The sequence below is a fragment of the Pristiophorus japonicus genome, chromosome 18, assembly GCF_044704955.1.
Source record: "Pristiophorus japonicus isolate sPriJap1 chromosome 18, sPriJap1.hap1, whole genome shotgun sequence".
Taxonomy (NCBI): domain Eukaryota; kingdom Metazoa; phylum Chordata; class Chondrichthyes; family Pristiophoridae; genus Pristiophorus; species Pristiophorus japonicus.
Genome location: NC_091994.1, coordinates 35048324 through 35064765, shown reverse-complemented (window position 1 = coordinate 35064765; position 16442 = coordinate 35048324). Strand labels below are relative to the sequence as shown.

The following is a 16442-nucleotide window of genomic DNA, read 5'->3' as shown; positions in this document are numbered from 1 at the left end:
GGGCCGTCGCTCCCTTGAATCACAGTGTCTGGCTCTCCCTCCAGCTGCAAGTAGGAGACACTAAAATCCCACTAGTCTGGTGACGGCCTTCTCGACCTTGTGTTAATAACACATTTTGTTCCACTGTCTCAGTGAGCCCCTGTCCCCAGTGAGCAATGTGCCTCAGTGCTGGAACCCATGCCAAGGGCCCACACCTTGTAACCCATGGTTACCGGGGAACTGGGCCGCAAATGGAAGGAGCAACATCATCATCAAAATCAACAACCAGTACGTGAAAAATTGTCAATAATTCTGTAATATTCTCCTCCAAGACTAACTGCTCCCTCCAAATGCAGAGACATATTCTAGATTTATATGTGGCTCATCAAGTAAAGCTTTAACAAAAGTGACGAGCTTTAGTGCTTACCCAAACAAGTCCTCATGTCCATGGAGGCCATGAACCCATCGTAGCAGAGGCAGCGATATTCCCCAGGGATGTTGGTGCACTGTCCCCCGTCACAAATATCAGGATTCTCCTCACACTCGTCAATATCTGAGCAAATCAAAATCAATAAGGTCACCAAAAATGTCATTTTTCATCAATTTCCCCCACTTAGATCTCTGATTTTGTACTCCTTTCACCTCCATCCTGACCTCGGTCGGTCAGGGAATAAGTCCGCAAAACAGAGTCTGCCGCTGCTGTGAATAACCTTCCTTTCCACTCAGCAGGGGGCAGTGTTGCTGGAAGGAACAGGTCACACCTTATCGACACGGTAACTCCTCCACTGTGAGGCGCTCCAGTCACTGCTTTGCCCAATGAAAGCCCGCCAATGGGAACAGCCAAGTTCCAACTACTGCCAAGCATAGGAAGGTAGGAAAAGGAAGGAGTAGCCCCTTGAGCCTAGTCTGCCATTCAGTGAGGTCATGGCTGACCTGCGACCTAACTCCATATATCTGCCTTTGCCCCATATCCTTTAATACCTTTGGTGAACAGAAATAATGGGGTTCAAAGACAACAGTGCAACTCTTCAGATACAGAGTTACTAAGCTGTCGAGTCATCCATCAACAAACGAGACCCAGGGTCCAGATTGCTACAATGGCAGTCAAAGACCCCAGTTTATCAAACAAGTCACTTTAACCCTGTCAGCAATCAAAATAAAATGACACAGGGCTTGGAAACAGTATCAGATCCGATATTCACAGTCAGTTGGCATCATGGCAGGACATGGTCAGTGTTAAGAGTCCCGTGCTGCCTACCTGCACATGTCCTCTTGTCAGGCATCAGTGCGTAGCCCTCACTGCAGCTGCACTCGTAGCTTCCCTCCGAGTTTGTACAATGCGTGTCACAGCCCCCGTTCATGATCGTACACTCATCAATATCTGAAATAAGAAAAAGGCAATGGTTAGCTGGGTCACTGTGTACCACAGACACACTTTGTTCATCTCAAGGGAATCAATTACAGACACAATGAGGATCTCCCACAGTAATGTGAGCAGGATTAGGTATCGGACCAGAGCAAGGAGAGAAAAACCCGCGAAAGAAACAATGAAGGTTAACCAGTGTGACACCCTGTCTGAGAGATCGATGTTCTGAGGAAAGGGTAAAAAAGTTGGAATTTGTCTTTTTTTGGAAAAAGAAGATTTTAAGGTGACGTTTCCAAATTAACAAATGGAGTTGCCAAATTTAATTGAGGCAAATTGTTCAAAAATTTAGGAGTAAGACGGGTAGTCGGGGGAACATTTTCATCCAAAAGATAATCAGATTATGGACATTGAAGAGATAGTGTAAATAGGGGAAAGAAACAATTTTGTTTCTGGAGAGAGAAGAGATTGTGGAATACGGTGAGTAGGTGGAGCTGAGGCATATAGTGAGAAGGTGGATGGTGAGATTGATGGATATGTTGAAAAGGGGGAGTTCAGGGATATGGTGAGAAGGTGGGTTGAGGGATATAATGTTGAGGGATATGGTGAGAAGGTGGGTTGAGGGATATAATGTTGAGGGATATGGGGAGAAGGTGGGTTGAGGGATGTAATGTTGAGGGATATGGGGAGAAGGTGGGTTGAGGGATATAATGTTGAGGGATATGGGGAGAAGGTGGGTTGAGGGATATAATGTTGAGGGATATGGGGAGAAGGTGGGTTGAGGGATATAATGTTGAGGGATATGGGGAGAAGGTGGGTTGAGGGATATAATGTTGAGGGATATGGGGAGAAGTTGGGTTGAGGGATATAATGTTGAGAGATATGGGGAGAAAGTGGGTTGAGGGATATAATGCTGAGGGATATGGGGAGAAGGTGGGTTGAGGGATATAATGTTGAGGGATATGGGGAGAAGGTGGGCTGAGGGATATAATGTTGAGGGATATGGAGAGAAGGTGGGTTGAGGGATATAGTGTTGAGGGATATGGGGAGAAGGTGGGTTGAGGGATATAATGTTGAGGGATATGGGGAGAAGGTGGGTTGAGGGATATAATGTTGAGGGATATGGGGAGAAGGTGGGTTGAGGGATATAATGTTGAGGGATATGGGGAGAAGGTGGGTTGAGGGATATAATGTTGAGGGATATGGGGAGAAGGTGGGTTGAGGGATATAATGTTGAGGGATATGGGGAGAAGGTGGGTTGAGGGATATAATGTTGAGGATTGGGGTAGTACCGAGTGGCTGTTATCTGACAGGCTTCCCTTCACTCACCAAGTCTGACCTCAGACATTTACCCAGAAGGACGAATAAACATCTGAGCAGGTTAAATGGTATTTGTGGAGAATAACATTCCCAAGGTTAGTCAGTATTTTACACTTTATTGCACCGATTAATGTCAACTCCATAGCTGCAGTACAATCCAGCCACCGATTGTTTAAGTGTGTGGAGGCAGCCCTTACCCACACAGCCCTGTCTGTCAGCGGTAGCCTGGTATCCCGAGTCACAGGCGCACTGGTAGGTCCCGATCATATTCACGCAGCGCCCATTCTTGCACAGGTTGTCACTCAGTGAGCACTCGTTGATATCTGTATCGGGGAAGAAAAGTATGAGCGTAAAAGAGTCACAGTGCCTTCAGCAGAGAAAATAAATACCAGACAACACGTTCAACACAAAACATCCCGGATTATGGTTGAAGCCTTCAGGATCAATGATTGGTGGGGGGAGGGGAGAGACTGCACAAACGCCCCAGGCCTGGGGCACAGTAACGTTGTCCACATTCCGGGTTTGGCCCGGAGTCTCCAGCAATTAAAGATTAACCTCCAGGAGCAAAACCCAGGAGAGAAATCATAGAGGCGTTAAAAAGAATTGTCGGTTGTTTTAATTTCCTTTGAGCACTTTCACTTATTAATTGCAATATTGGAGTTGGGAAAATTGGCTGTTTAACTGACTGTAACTCGATTGGATGACTCTTGACTAAGAGTCTGCTCACTTTACACTTGTTGTGGGAAGGCAGGGCATCATGAGGATGGACGTGTTGGGCAACCAATGGTGGGAATGTGGGGGCAGAGCTGTTGAGGCAAGAGATCACATGATGAAACCTCCAGGAATACGGCCAACCAGAGTTAGCAACCCTTGGTTCTTCAGACCCTGGAGATTAAGGCCCAGATATTGTGGTCTCTGTGATCCATTTGAAAGGCCCCGCAACGTCTGGATTTCTGCCTGTGCGAAATCCGGAACTTGCGATCTGTCAAGGTACGCCTCGACAGATCATTCAAACTGCCTGAAAAATGAATAATGCTGACGCAGAGTCGGGCTATTTGTCCAACAACTGCCCAGCAATTGCCCACACAACTCTTACAGCTGGTAAAAGCAGGCATAGGGTCTGCTTTCATCAGCATATGGGTATGTATAAAGCTTAAATAAAACATTTAAAAATTAAATAATGCACACACAACTTAAATGAGTTTATGCAAATGTTGGCTCGGATTAAGATATTTAAAATTATTTATCAAAAAATTACATTTTTATTGAGGTTGGTGCAATGAAGGAACTTATGAATAAAATTGCTATTCAGTACATTTATAATGATTAGAATTATTTACATTGTATAATTATTTGGGGATTCCATTGCATATCATTAGGGGATTCCCTTCATAAATGATTGCAATGGAATCCTCCTTTGTCATTGGAGGACCGGGCCCACGTGATCCCAGGGACACTTCCGAACCGCCTGCACCCTTGGGATCCGTGGGCCTTTATGTTGCCGTCCGGCCACAACGCTTCGCAGCCTGGATGGCGGGAGGTGCTTTCGGATTTGATTTGCGGGTCAACTGCGTACTCCGGAGGTATGCCTCCAACCGCAAGTTCTAGGCCAATATTTGTTTGCAGGAGGCTGAACCTTGCTTCCACTGGCACAACGTAGATAAATATAAATGGCTCCATTGATTTACTGAGATACATATCTAGCATCTGTTAAGAGTGTTTTAAAATGGATTTGTAAAACTGCTTACCCACGCAGCCGTCTCCCTCAGAGGTCAACTCATGACCCGGTGGGCAGATACACTCATAGCTGCCGTCTGCGTTGACACAGGTTCCCCCCCGACACAGCAAGGGGTCCCTCTCACACTCGTCGATGTCTGTACAGAGAAATGGAAGTGCGGCGATCAGGTTAGTGAACAGAAACTTGACTTCAATTCACCCCTACACCCGCGTCTGGTGCACGCACCGATCTAGCGTGGCTTTAAACTCTTGGACTAAACCTAGCAACAGCGAGCATGCAGCATGCAGTGTTGGACTGAAGGCAATCGAATTGCTCCTTCATCTGTATCTGTATAAACATGTTCACACCGAGACATATTGACAGCTTCATAAACACAAATATTAAACACAATACTGTTTATAAATACGACAAAATGTTGAAGATTGAAACCCCCCCTAAACACTGAATAGGAGAGTGGTTTAGGGTCAGCTCTGTGAGTGGTATGAGTAGGAAGGTCTGTACAGGGATGGGTATAAGTAGGAGGGCCTGAAATGGGAAGGATATAAGTAGGAAAGCCTATTCAGGCGTAGGTATGAGTAGGAAGATTCTAGTAGGAAAACTTTCAGCAACTGCCACTAGTTCTGTGAACCTCAATTTAACAGAAATTGCAATTTACCCAGGCGTGCGTGATCCATCATGAATTGTGGGACGGTAGGACTGTAGCAGAGCTGTTGCGCAGTGTGAGGTTTGCACTGTAGATCAAGGTCTTTAGTGCAATGAGAGACCCTCTCTCATGTTAATGGTACATCTCTTTCACACCTCTAATTATGTCTCCGGCAATATAAATTCTGGAATGTTATTCGGATCTCAACATCTACTGTGTGCGATTTATTAAGTGTTCTACATCTGCTCCCAACTCCAGTGAATAAATGAGTGTTTGGCACAGATCAGTCCCTGCTGGCAGCTTTCCTCACAATCCCACTCACTATAACATGTGGAAACCATTAAAACAGGCCACCAAGAAGGGTGGCTGAGGCCAGTCTAAGAGAAGGAGCTGGGTTTTACTCTGTACTTCCAGTTCTGGTAGTATCTGTGTAGGTACAAGGTCAGGTTGTGTGGATATAAAAATGGACCCAAAGGGGGCTGGCATTCTCAGTGAGGCAGCAGAAGGAGCGTGCGGCAAACCAGCCCCACCCACCCTTTCCTTCAACCACTGTCTGTCCCACCTGTGATAGAGACTGTAATTCCCATATTGGACTGTTCAGTCACCTGAGAACTTACTTTTAGAGTGGAAGCAAGTCTTCCTCGATTTCGAAGGACTGCCTATGATGATGATAAGACCATGCCAAGGTTCGGCCAAGCCCATGACTGCATAGCACATGTCCCATGGGCTTCAAGCTATTGAAACCGTTGGTCCACAGGAATCTCTTTCTATATATATATCTCCTGGACACCTTTGGGAACAGTGGGAGGTAGTGGAGGGGTTGTGGGGAGCGGCAAGGGGTAATGCTGGCCATTGGGAGTATTGCAGGCAGTGAGGGACAATAGGAGATATTGGGGTCAATGACAGGCTGTATTATTGGGGACAGTGGGAGAAAAGGTCAGGAGGGCCTCCTCACCCAGGACAAGATGAAGACATAGCACAACTCTGACAGTGTTGCTCGAGCAGTGGTGCAGCAGGGAGGGATTCAAATTCGTGGGGCATTGGAACAGGTTCTGGGGGAGGTGGGATCAGTACAAACCGGATGGTCTGCACTTGGGCAGGAACGGAACCAATGTCCTAGGGGGAGTGTTTGCTAGTGCTGTTGGTGAGGAGTTAAACTAATATGGCAGGGGGATGGGAACCAATACAGGGAGACAGAGGGAAACAAAAAGGAGACAAAAACAAAAGACAGAAAAGAGATGAGTAAAAGTGGAGGGCAGAGAAACCAAAGGCAAGAAACAAAAAGGGCCACTGAATATAAAAGGGCTGCAGGAGGGGTAAAAACTAAAAATCATGGTTTAAAAACTAGGATGAAAATACTCTACCTAAATGCACGCAGCATTAGAAATAAAGTAAATGAGTTGACGGCACAAATCATTACAAATGGGTATGATTTGGTGGCCATTACAGAAACATGGTTGCAAGGTGGCCAAGACTGGGAATTAAACATACAGGGGTATCTGACGATTCAGAAAGATAGGCAAGAAGGGAAAGGAGGTGGTGTAGCTCTGTTAATAAAGGATGATATCAGGGCAGTTGTGAAGGATGATATTGGCTCAATGAACAAAATGTTGAATCATTGTGGGTGGAGATTAGAGATAGTAAGGGGAAAAAGTCACTGGTCGGCGTAGTTTATAGGCCCCCAAATAATAACTTCATGGTGGGGCGGGCAATAATCAAGGGAATAATGGAGGCATGTGAAAAAGGAACGGCAGTAGTTATGGGGGATTTTAACCTACATATCGATTGGTCAAATCAAATCGCAGGGGGTAGCCTGGAGGAGGAATTCATAGAATGCATACGGGATTGTTTCTTAGAACAGTATGTAACAGAGCCTACAAGGGAGCAAGCCATTTTGGATCTGGTCCTGTGTAACGAGACAGGAAAAATAAACGATCTCCTCGTAAAAGATCCTCTCGGAATGAGTGATCACAATATGGTTGAATTTATAATACAGATTGAGGATGAGGAAGTTGTGTCAGAAACGAGCGTACTATGCTTAAACAAAGGGGACTACAGTGGGATGAGGGCAGAGTTGGCTAAAGTAGACTGGAAACAGGGACTAAACGGTGGCACAATTGAGGAACAGTGGAGGACTTTTAAGGAGCTCTTTCATAATGCGCAACAAAAATATATTCCAGTGAAAAAGAAGGGCGGCAAGAGAAGAGATAACCAGGCCTGGATAACCAAGGAAATAAAGGAAAGTATCAAATCAAAGACCAATGCGTATAAGGTGGCCAAGGTTAGTGGGAAACTAGAGGATTGGGAAAATTTTAAGCAACAGCAAAGAATGACTAAAAAAGCAATAAAGAAAGGGAAGATAGATTACGAAGGTAAACTTGCGCAAAACATAAAAACAGATAGTAAAAGCTTTTACAGATATATAAAACGGAAAAAAGTGACTAAAGTAAATGTTGGTCCCTTAGAAGATGAAAAGGGGGATTTAATAATGGGAAATGTGGAAATGGCTGAGACTTTAAACAATTATTTTGCTTCCGTCTTCACAGTGGAAGACACAAAAACCATGCCAAAAATTGCTGGTCATAGGAATGTGGGAAGGGAGGACCTTGAGATGATCACTATCACTAGGGAGGTAGTGCTGGACAGACTAATGGGACTGAAGGTAGACAAGTCCCCTGGTCCTGATGAAATGCATCCCAGGGTATTAAAAGAGATGGCGGAAGTTATAGCAGATGCATTCGTTATAATCTACCAAAATTCTCTGGACTCTGGGGAGGTACCAGCGGATTGGAGAGCAGCTAATGTAACGCCTCTGTTTAAAAAAGGGGGCAGGCAAAAGGCAGGTAACTATAGGCCGGTTAGTTTAACATCTGTAGTGGGGAAAATGCTTGAAACTATCATTAAGGAAGAAATAGCGGGACATCTGGATAGGAATAGTGCAATCAAGCAGACGCAGCATGGATTCATGAAAGGGAAATCATGTTTAACTAACTTACTGGAATTCTTTGAGGATATAACGAGCATGGTGGATAGAGGTGTACCGATGGATGTGGTGTATTTAGATTTCCAAAAGGCATTCGATAAGGTGCCACACAAAAGGTTACTGCAGAAGATAAAGGTACGCGGAGTCAGAGGAAATGTATTAGCATGGATCGAGAATTGGCTGGCGAACAGAAAGCAGAGAGTCGGGATAAATGGGTCCTTTTCCGTGGAAATCAGTGGTTAGTGGTGTGCCACAGGGATCAGTACTGGGACCACAACTGTTTACAATATACATTGATGACCTAGAAGAGGGGACAGAGTGTAGTGCAACAAAATTTGCAGATGACACTAAGATTAGTGGGAAAGCAGGTTGTGTAGAGGACTCAGAGAGGCTGCAAAGAGATTTGGATAGGTTAAGCGAATGGGCTAAGGTTTGGCAGATGGAATACAATGTCGGAAAGTGTGAGGTCATCCACCTTGGGAAAAAAAACAGTAAAAGGGAATATTATTTGAATGGGGAGAAATTACAACATGCTGTGGTGCAGAGGGACCTGGGGGTCCTTGTGCATGAATCCCAAAAGGTTAGTTTGCAGGTGCAGCAGGTAATCAGGAAGGCGAATGGAATGTTGGCCTTCATTGCGAGAGGGATGGAGTACAAAAGCAGGGAGGTGTTGCTGCAACTGTATAAGGTATTGGTAAGGCCGCACCTGGAGTATTGCGTGCAGTTTTGGTCACCTTACTTAAGGAAGGATATACTAGCTTTGGAAGGGGTACAGAGACGATTCACTAGGCTGATTCGAGAAATGAGGGGGTTACCTTATGATGATAGATTGAGTAGACTGGGTCTTTACTCCTTGGAGTTCAGAAGGATGAGGGGTGATCTTATAGAAACATTTAAAATCATGAAAGGGATAGACAAGATAGAGGCAGAGAGGTTGTTTCCATTGGTCGGGGAGACTAGAACTAGGGGGCACAGCCTCAAAATACAGAGGAGCCAATTTAAAACCGAGTTGAGAAAGAATTTCTTCTCCCCGAGGGTTGTGAATCTGTGGAATTCTCTGCCCAAGGAAGCAGTTGAATGTTTTCAAGTCAAAGATAGATAGATTTTTAAGCAATAAGGGAATTAAGGGTTACGGGGAGAGGGCGGGTAAGTGGAGCTGAGTCCACGACCAGATCAGCCATGATCTTATTGAATGGCGGAGCAGGCTCGAGGGGCTAGATGGCCTACTCCTGTTCCTAATTCTTATGTTCTTATGTTCTTATGAGATAAACAAGAGTCACAATCCTCAACTGCATTGCCAGAGGAGCAGATTACAAACCCATAGAGACTGTATGAAAGGTATTGGTTAGATGTCAGTTGGTGTACTATGTGGAGCTCTGGACACCTAATCACTGGAAGGATATCACGGTCCTTGTGCAGGGACAGAAGGGGCACAAAAGGTAGGTTGGAGTGTCAGCAATTTGAAAAAGAGTATTCAAGGTAGAATAATTGACGTTTTATAAGTCTGAAGGGGATTTCTAAACTGATCCAGGCGAATTGTCCATTGTGCTGGGACTCAAATCCCAGAGAACACTGATTAAAAATGAGGAGGTTAAGAGTAAGAAGTGAAGTTAGGGAGAACTTTTCACCCAAAGGGGAATGGAGTAACAGAATGAGTATCAGGGATGGCTACTGAAGTGGACAGTATCAATGGGGTCAAAGGGCAATTTGATGTGTTTCCGGAAAAGGGATTGTGGGACATCGTGAGAAGATGAGGTTGATGGATATGGTGAGGGGGTGGAATGGTGGGGCTGGACTTGTTGAGCCTGATGGGTTTTCCTGTTCCTCCATATTCTTCAGTTCTCTTATACGTAAAGTGCGGTGTTTTGCTCAATCCATTCAGCCTCCACTGCAGCCCTCAGTTTTGAGCTGTGGCTGTGATTCACTTCCACTTACAGTACAGTTTAACTATTGAAACATTGGTCTTGGACATTAAGTACATAATTAGCAGTAATTGTCACTTACCCATGCAGTTCTTCATCATCATAAAACCACTTTCATACCCGTCAAAGCATTCACATTCAAAACTGCCCGGTGTGTTCACACAGGTACCGTGCCCACAGAGGTCTGGTGAAATACGGCACTCATTGATATCTATAAATCAAAGACAGGACAGTCATTGAATGAGTGTGAGGGAGAGCAGGAAATAGAGAGAGGAGACAAAAGAGAGAGACAGAGAGAAACAGAAAAGGAATGAGATACAAAGAGGAGACAGATAGAGTGAGATAAATAGAGAGAAAAAGAGACAGAGATTTAGAGAGTTGGAGAGAGAGTCCGAGAGAAAGATAAACAGAAAAGGAATGAGACAGAGTGATACAAAGAGAAAAGACACATAAACAGAGTGAGATAGATAGAAAGAGAGGGACAGAGTTCGAGAGAGGGAGAGACAGAGTTCGAGAGAGAGAGAGAGAGACAGAGTTTGAGAGTTAGAGACAGAGTTCGAGAGAGAGAGAGAGACACACACAGAGTTCGAGAGAGAGAGAGAGAGAGTGAGAGACAGAGTTTGAGAGAGTTAGAGAGAGAGAGAGAGAGACAGAGAGAGAGAGAGAGAGAGAGAGACAGAGTTCGCAAGAGAGAGACAGAGTTCGAGAGAGGGAGAGACAGAGTTCGAGAGAGAGAGACAGAGTTTGAGAGAGAGAGAGAGACAGAGTTTGAGAGTTAGAGACAGAGTTCGAGAGAGAGAGAGAGAGACACACAGAGTTCGAGAGAGAGAGTGAGAGACAGAGTTTGAGAGAGTTAGAGAGAGAGACAGAGACAGAGAAAGAGAGAGAGACAGAGACAGAGAAAGAGAGAGAGACAGAGATAGAGAGAGAGAGAGAGAGAGACAGAGTTCGAGAGAGAGAGAGAGACAGAGTTCGAGAGAGAGAGAGAGAGAGAGACAGAGTTTGAGAGTTAGAGAGAGACAGAGAGAGAGAGAGAGAGAGAGAGACAGAGTTCGAGAGAGAGAGAGACAGAGTTCCAGAGAGAGTCAAAGAGAAAAATAAACAGAATGAGACAGTGAGATACAACAACAATGTGTATTTATATAGCACCTTTAGCGTAGTGAAACGTCCCAAGGCGCTTCACATGAATATTATGCGATAAAAAAGGGCAGATAAACAGAATGAGACAGAGAGCGAGGAAGAGATCGGAGAATGTTACTTATATTTGTGTCACAAGTAATGAGCTATGATTAGTCTGTATCCTGTAGTGATGTCCTACCTGTACAATTCCTCTCCTCCATGTTCAGGGCAAAGCCACTCTCGCAGCGACATTTAAAGCTGCCAATTGTGTTCCGGCAAGTTCCATATGTGCACAGGCTGGAGAATACCTTACATTCATTGATATCTGAAAGAGAGTAAGACAGTAAGAATATTGGGATAATCCCAGGTGTGAAATTTTCAATCTCAAGCCGTATACCCCATACAGATCACTCGTAACAAAAGGTGGCAAGCTGTGTATATACAAGCTGCAAGGCAGACCGACCTGCATCCGTACACAGGCCTCGGGAGATTGAATGTGTTTAACCTGTGTCCATACCCAGTGGAGGGGAGTCAGAACTGACCATGTTTAACCTGTGGCCATAACTGCTGCATGGGGACTGATCATGTTTGACGAGGTCCATAACTGGGGAATGGGGACCGATCGTGTTTAACCTGCGTTCACTATCCTGGTAACTACAGGCAACAGCAAGATAGGCCAATCACTTGTCAGAAACCACCTGGGAGAGTTGGTGTCACTCCGAGAAGGATATGGATTGGCTGCAGTCTATAAGCAGCTGCTGTGAAGCCCCGCCCCATAAAGATAGATAACTCCGTCATGTCAACCGTCACAGTTTATTGACAGTCGCTTTCCGTTGCTGGAGCATCACTGTGGGAGTGGAAGGCTGATCCCGTGCTCTCCAATGGTTATCTATGACTTCACTGTGACATGCACTCAGTGAAAACATGGCCCCTGCTGGCATTGCTGTGAGCGTAAAGCAGCATCAGCGTCCTGCAGTTCTACGTAAATGTGGCATTCAGGGATTTTACTCTCCTTCCTTTTACCCGCTCATCTTCTCCTGGTCTACATCCTGCTTTTCTTTCCAGTGCTCCCTTCACAGCCCACCGCGGTGGTTGTTGGTGCGAATGTCGCTAGAGAGCGAGAGAAAGCAGGAGAAGATGGAGTGAGGATATCCCAAGTGCCAGTGAAAGGGCTTGATTTAAACCCCAGGCACACTTAATAACAAAGGTCCATTGAATACCAAACGTCTGTGAAATGTGCCGGCTTTAACGCGGATCATTGGTACCAGATGCAGGAACACCACTGGAACAGAGTGTGCCCGGGACATGTCGAAGAATAGACAGACATTAACTGCAGGGTATGGAGAAAGGCAATGCAACTGCAAACACCATAAACAGTCCATGTGACAATCAGCTCACAAACAATGACAAATATTCAATTTATGGAATCAAGTATTTCTAGATTTTTTTTGTAGTTATTGGAACATTAACAGTAAATTGCCCATGATGTTTCCCACAGTTAGATGCTGAATGTAGGGCTGGTTGTCCGCCTCTGTTTTCACTCTGGAGGGGCGGCACTGGCCTCTTCTGGGCGGGTGGCCAGCTTCCAACGCCCGCCAGGGTTTTTGGGGCCGATTTTGGCGGGGCGCGGAGCATTACCTACCGGTACAGTTGATACGGTGGGCAACGCCCCGGCTGTGACACCGGCTCGCCTTTTGACTCCCGCCCGACCCGTACTCCCCACAGCGCCCCCTGCTGGAACCACCTGGGAAAACGGATGGTCCAACCTATACCAGCTGCAGAGAGGTAAGTAACGTCTACTTCGGGTGAGTGTGATTGTTTTTGCTTTTCTTTGTTTTTGCGATTTATGGCGTGGTGGCGTGGTGGCGTGGGCTGTTATGTAATGGGAATGATTTTGGTGTTCTTTTTTTCGAGTTTTTTTCTCCCCAGGCCTCTCTCAGGGCACTCTCCCAGGCCGGCTGTTTAGCTCGGGATTTTCGCTTGCTCAGCCAGCCTAGCGCCCTGAGAGAAATGTACAACATCTCCCTTAGCGCTCCGCCCCACAATCAGGGCCCAGCTGCCCAATTTTGCTGACTGAGGCGCAAACTGTTCCCGGGCGCAAACCTTACCGCCCCACCACCATAACACCCCGAAATCAGCAAAGCCAAAAATCCAGCGTAAAATGTTTTCATATACAAGGTGGATAGGGGTTTGTCAGCGAGACTTCTGAAACTTGTTTTACAGCACCACCTACTGGCTAGTGCCCCAAACTACACAGTTACAGGTTTACATACAGGATTTCCATTTTAAGTGTTCGAATAGGCAGTTTCACTGTTAAATGTTGACATAAAAGCGTAATCAAAAATCAAGACAACAACAAGTTAGTCCTGAGGAACATGTATATGTGTATATGCAAGATTTTTTAATAATATATACATTGAAATAGTTATTCGTTGAGACGTTACCTTTGTAGAATGGTCTGCCTGTCAAAACATCACCCCTGTTGGCAAAGCCAGGACCCCTGGGGCAAATGACCTCGTATTCCCGCGTGCCAGGCTGTGGGCATTCCTCACAGTCCCCACCCCAGGCGTGGCCAATCGAACAGCAGCAAGCGTCAATACGGAACCGGCCGGCCATTGGTTCTGTGCATTCGTCCTCCTCCCACTTCAGATAGCAGTGCTCCAGGCGAACATCTAGAGCAGATGTGGACAGCATGTGGTTAGCCCCAGGGAACTACACAAGAATCACGCACCATGGGGTAACTCCACTAACAGCAACCTAACAATTCCCTTATATTAAGAACGCTTCACATTAAACTCGGTCTAGGAAAAACAACTGGCAGAAGAGAGACAGCAGACACATCCGCACCTGAAGGAGGAACCGGCTGCCCATTGTTTTCGAGCACTCGTCCTCCTCCGATTTCAGGTAGCAGAAAAGGGAATTTCCTGTCCTGGGTAGGTTTCTTCCAGGATTCCAATTGAAAGATGGATCAATGTCCCTTTAATTGGCTCCATCAGCAATTATCAAAAGATTGGAGTTGTTCCATGTAGAATACCCACTGTCCACCTTCAGCGGGTTTGCTGGGTTCGGAGTGCAATGTGAGGCTTACTCAGTGCAGACACTGGCAAACACTGAACACCACGTTTGCAGCAGCAAAATGAATGCTGCCACCAGCTGACTATCTCAGAATCATCGAATCTTATGGCACATAGAGGTCATTCAGCCCATCGAGCCTATGCCAACTCTTTGAAAGAGCTGTCCAATTAGTCCCACACCCCAGCTTTTTCCCCATAACCCTGCAAATGAGTCCTCTTCAAGGACGTGTCCAATTGCCCTTTGAAAGTTCCTGTGGAATCTAATTTCATCACTCTTTCAGGTAATGCATTACAAATCTCAACAACGCTCTGTGAGAAAATATTTCTCCTCATTTTCCTTCTAGTTCTTTTGCCAATTATTTTAAATCTATGCCTTCTGGTTACCGACCCACTTCCAAATCCCCTCAGAATTTTAAATACCTCTATAAGGTCTCCCCTTTTGCTTCTCTGCTCTAGAGGCAACAATCCCAACTTTCCCAATCTCTCCACATACTGAAGTCCCTCATCCCTGGTATCATCTCAGTAAACCTCCTCAGTGCAATTTCCAAGGTCTTGACATCCTTCCTGAAGCTTGGTGCCCAGAGTTATACATGGTACTCCAGCCGAGGCCTAACTAGAGATTTGTAAAGGTTTATGCATGACTTCTTTGTTTTTGCATTCAATGATCCTATTTACAAGGCCAAGTGTCTTTCTTAACTGCCTTATCAACTTGCCACCTTCAAAGATTTGGGGATATGCATGCCAGGTCTTTCTGCTCTTGCACCCCCCTCAAATAGATTATACTGCCTCCAAAGTTTCTCCAGAGTGCATCACTTTACACTTATCCGTATTAAATTGCATCTGCCATGTGCCTGCCCATTTCACCAGCTGTCTTTGTCCTCCTGAAGTCTGCTACTATTTACTATGTTGCCAAGTTTTGTATTATCTGCAAATTTCAAAACTGTACGCCCTATACCCAAGTTCAGGTCATTTATATATAACAAGAAAAGCAATCGTCTTAATACCAACCCCTGGGGACCCCACTGCATACTCCACTCTAGTCAGAATAACATCCCTTCATCACTACTCTCCGCCTCCTATCCCTTAGCTAATTATGTACTCATGTTACCACTATCCCTTTAATACCTTATATTTCTACATTCTGAATAAGCCTGTTATGTGGCGCTTTATCAAATGCCTTGTGAAAGTCCATATATATAACATCTACTGTACTATCTTCATCAACCCTCTCTGTTACTTCATCAAATAACTCAATCCGGTTAGTCAGACATGATTTGCCTTAAACAAATCTGTGCTGGCTGTCCTTTATTAACCCATGCTTCTCCAAGTGAAAATTAATTTAGTTCTCTAGTAGCTTTCCCACCACTGACGTCAGACTGATTGGCTTGCAGTTACCAGGTTTATCCCTCTCCCCTTTTTTGAACATTTGCGATCCTACAGTTCTCTGGCACCATTCCCATATCCAAGGAGTATTGAAAGATTATGGTCAAAGCTTTTGCTATCTCCACCCTAGCTTCCCTCAGCATCCTAGGATGCCTCCAATCTGGATGGGGTGACTTGTAAACTTTGAGTTATAGCGACCTATTTAGCACCTCCTTTCTATCTATTTTTATCCTAACCAATATTTCTACTCCTCCTCCCCTACTATGACATTAACTTCATCCTTTTCTTTTGTGAAGACAGATGCAAAGTACTCGTTCAGTACCTTAGTCGTGCCCTCTGCCCCTACAAGATTTCCTGTTTTTGTCCCTAATCGGCCCCTTCTTCTTCACTATTCATTAAACTATCCTTTTACTTTTTATAAGTTTATAAAAGATTTTTGGGTTCCTTTTTATTTTACCCACTAATATTTCCCCATAGTCTCTCTTTGCCCTTGTATCCTTTTTCAATTTCCCGCTGTACTCTCTGTATTCTGCCTGGTTTTCGATTGTATTCTGTACCTGTCATGTCATAAATCTTCTTTTTCAGTTTTATTTTAACCTCTATTTCCATCCAGAGAGCTGTAGCTTTGAATGCCCCATCTTTTCTCCTTATGGGAATATGCTTGGTACCTGCTCTCCTTCGAAATTGTGCCATGGGATCGTTTACGTCTACCTGAGAGGATAGACAGGGCCTCGCTTTAACATCTTATCTGAAAGATGGGACATCCAACACGACAGCACTCCCTCAGTACCCCGTTGTAGTGTCGGCTGTATGTTGTACTCAACTCTCTGGAGTGGGACTGTGCGGCCCACTGAGCCACAGCTGACACCAGGGCTGGGACCATCATGCTCTGCTAAAGCTGCTCAATTATTGATGAAA

The 16442-nt window shown here is 45.2% G+C and overlaps 1 protein-coding gene across 1 annotated transcript in view; it reads right to left on the bottom strand.

Annotated features, from left to right (window-relative positions):
* fbn2b (fibrillin 2b) overlaps nt 1–16442 on the bottom strand; it is a 563973-nt gene that overhangs the window by 204475 nt on the left and 343056 nt on the right. The window contains exons 25-31 of the mRNA XM_070859858.1: nt 13512–13739; nt 11267–11392; nt 10031–10159; nt 4411–4536; nt 2860–2985; nt 1238–1360; nt 407–532 (exon numbers count right to left, since the gene is read on the bottom strand). Coding sequence (XP_070715959.1) covers nt 407–532; nt 1238–1360; nt 2860–2985; nt 4411–4536; nt 10031–10159; nt 11267–11392; nt 13512–13739 — 984 coding nt within the window. The remainder of the gene's footprint in view (nt 1–406; nt 533–1237; nt 1361–2859; nt 2986–4410; nt 4537–10030; nt 10160–11266; nt 11393–13511; nt 13740–16442) is intronic.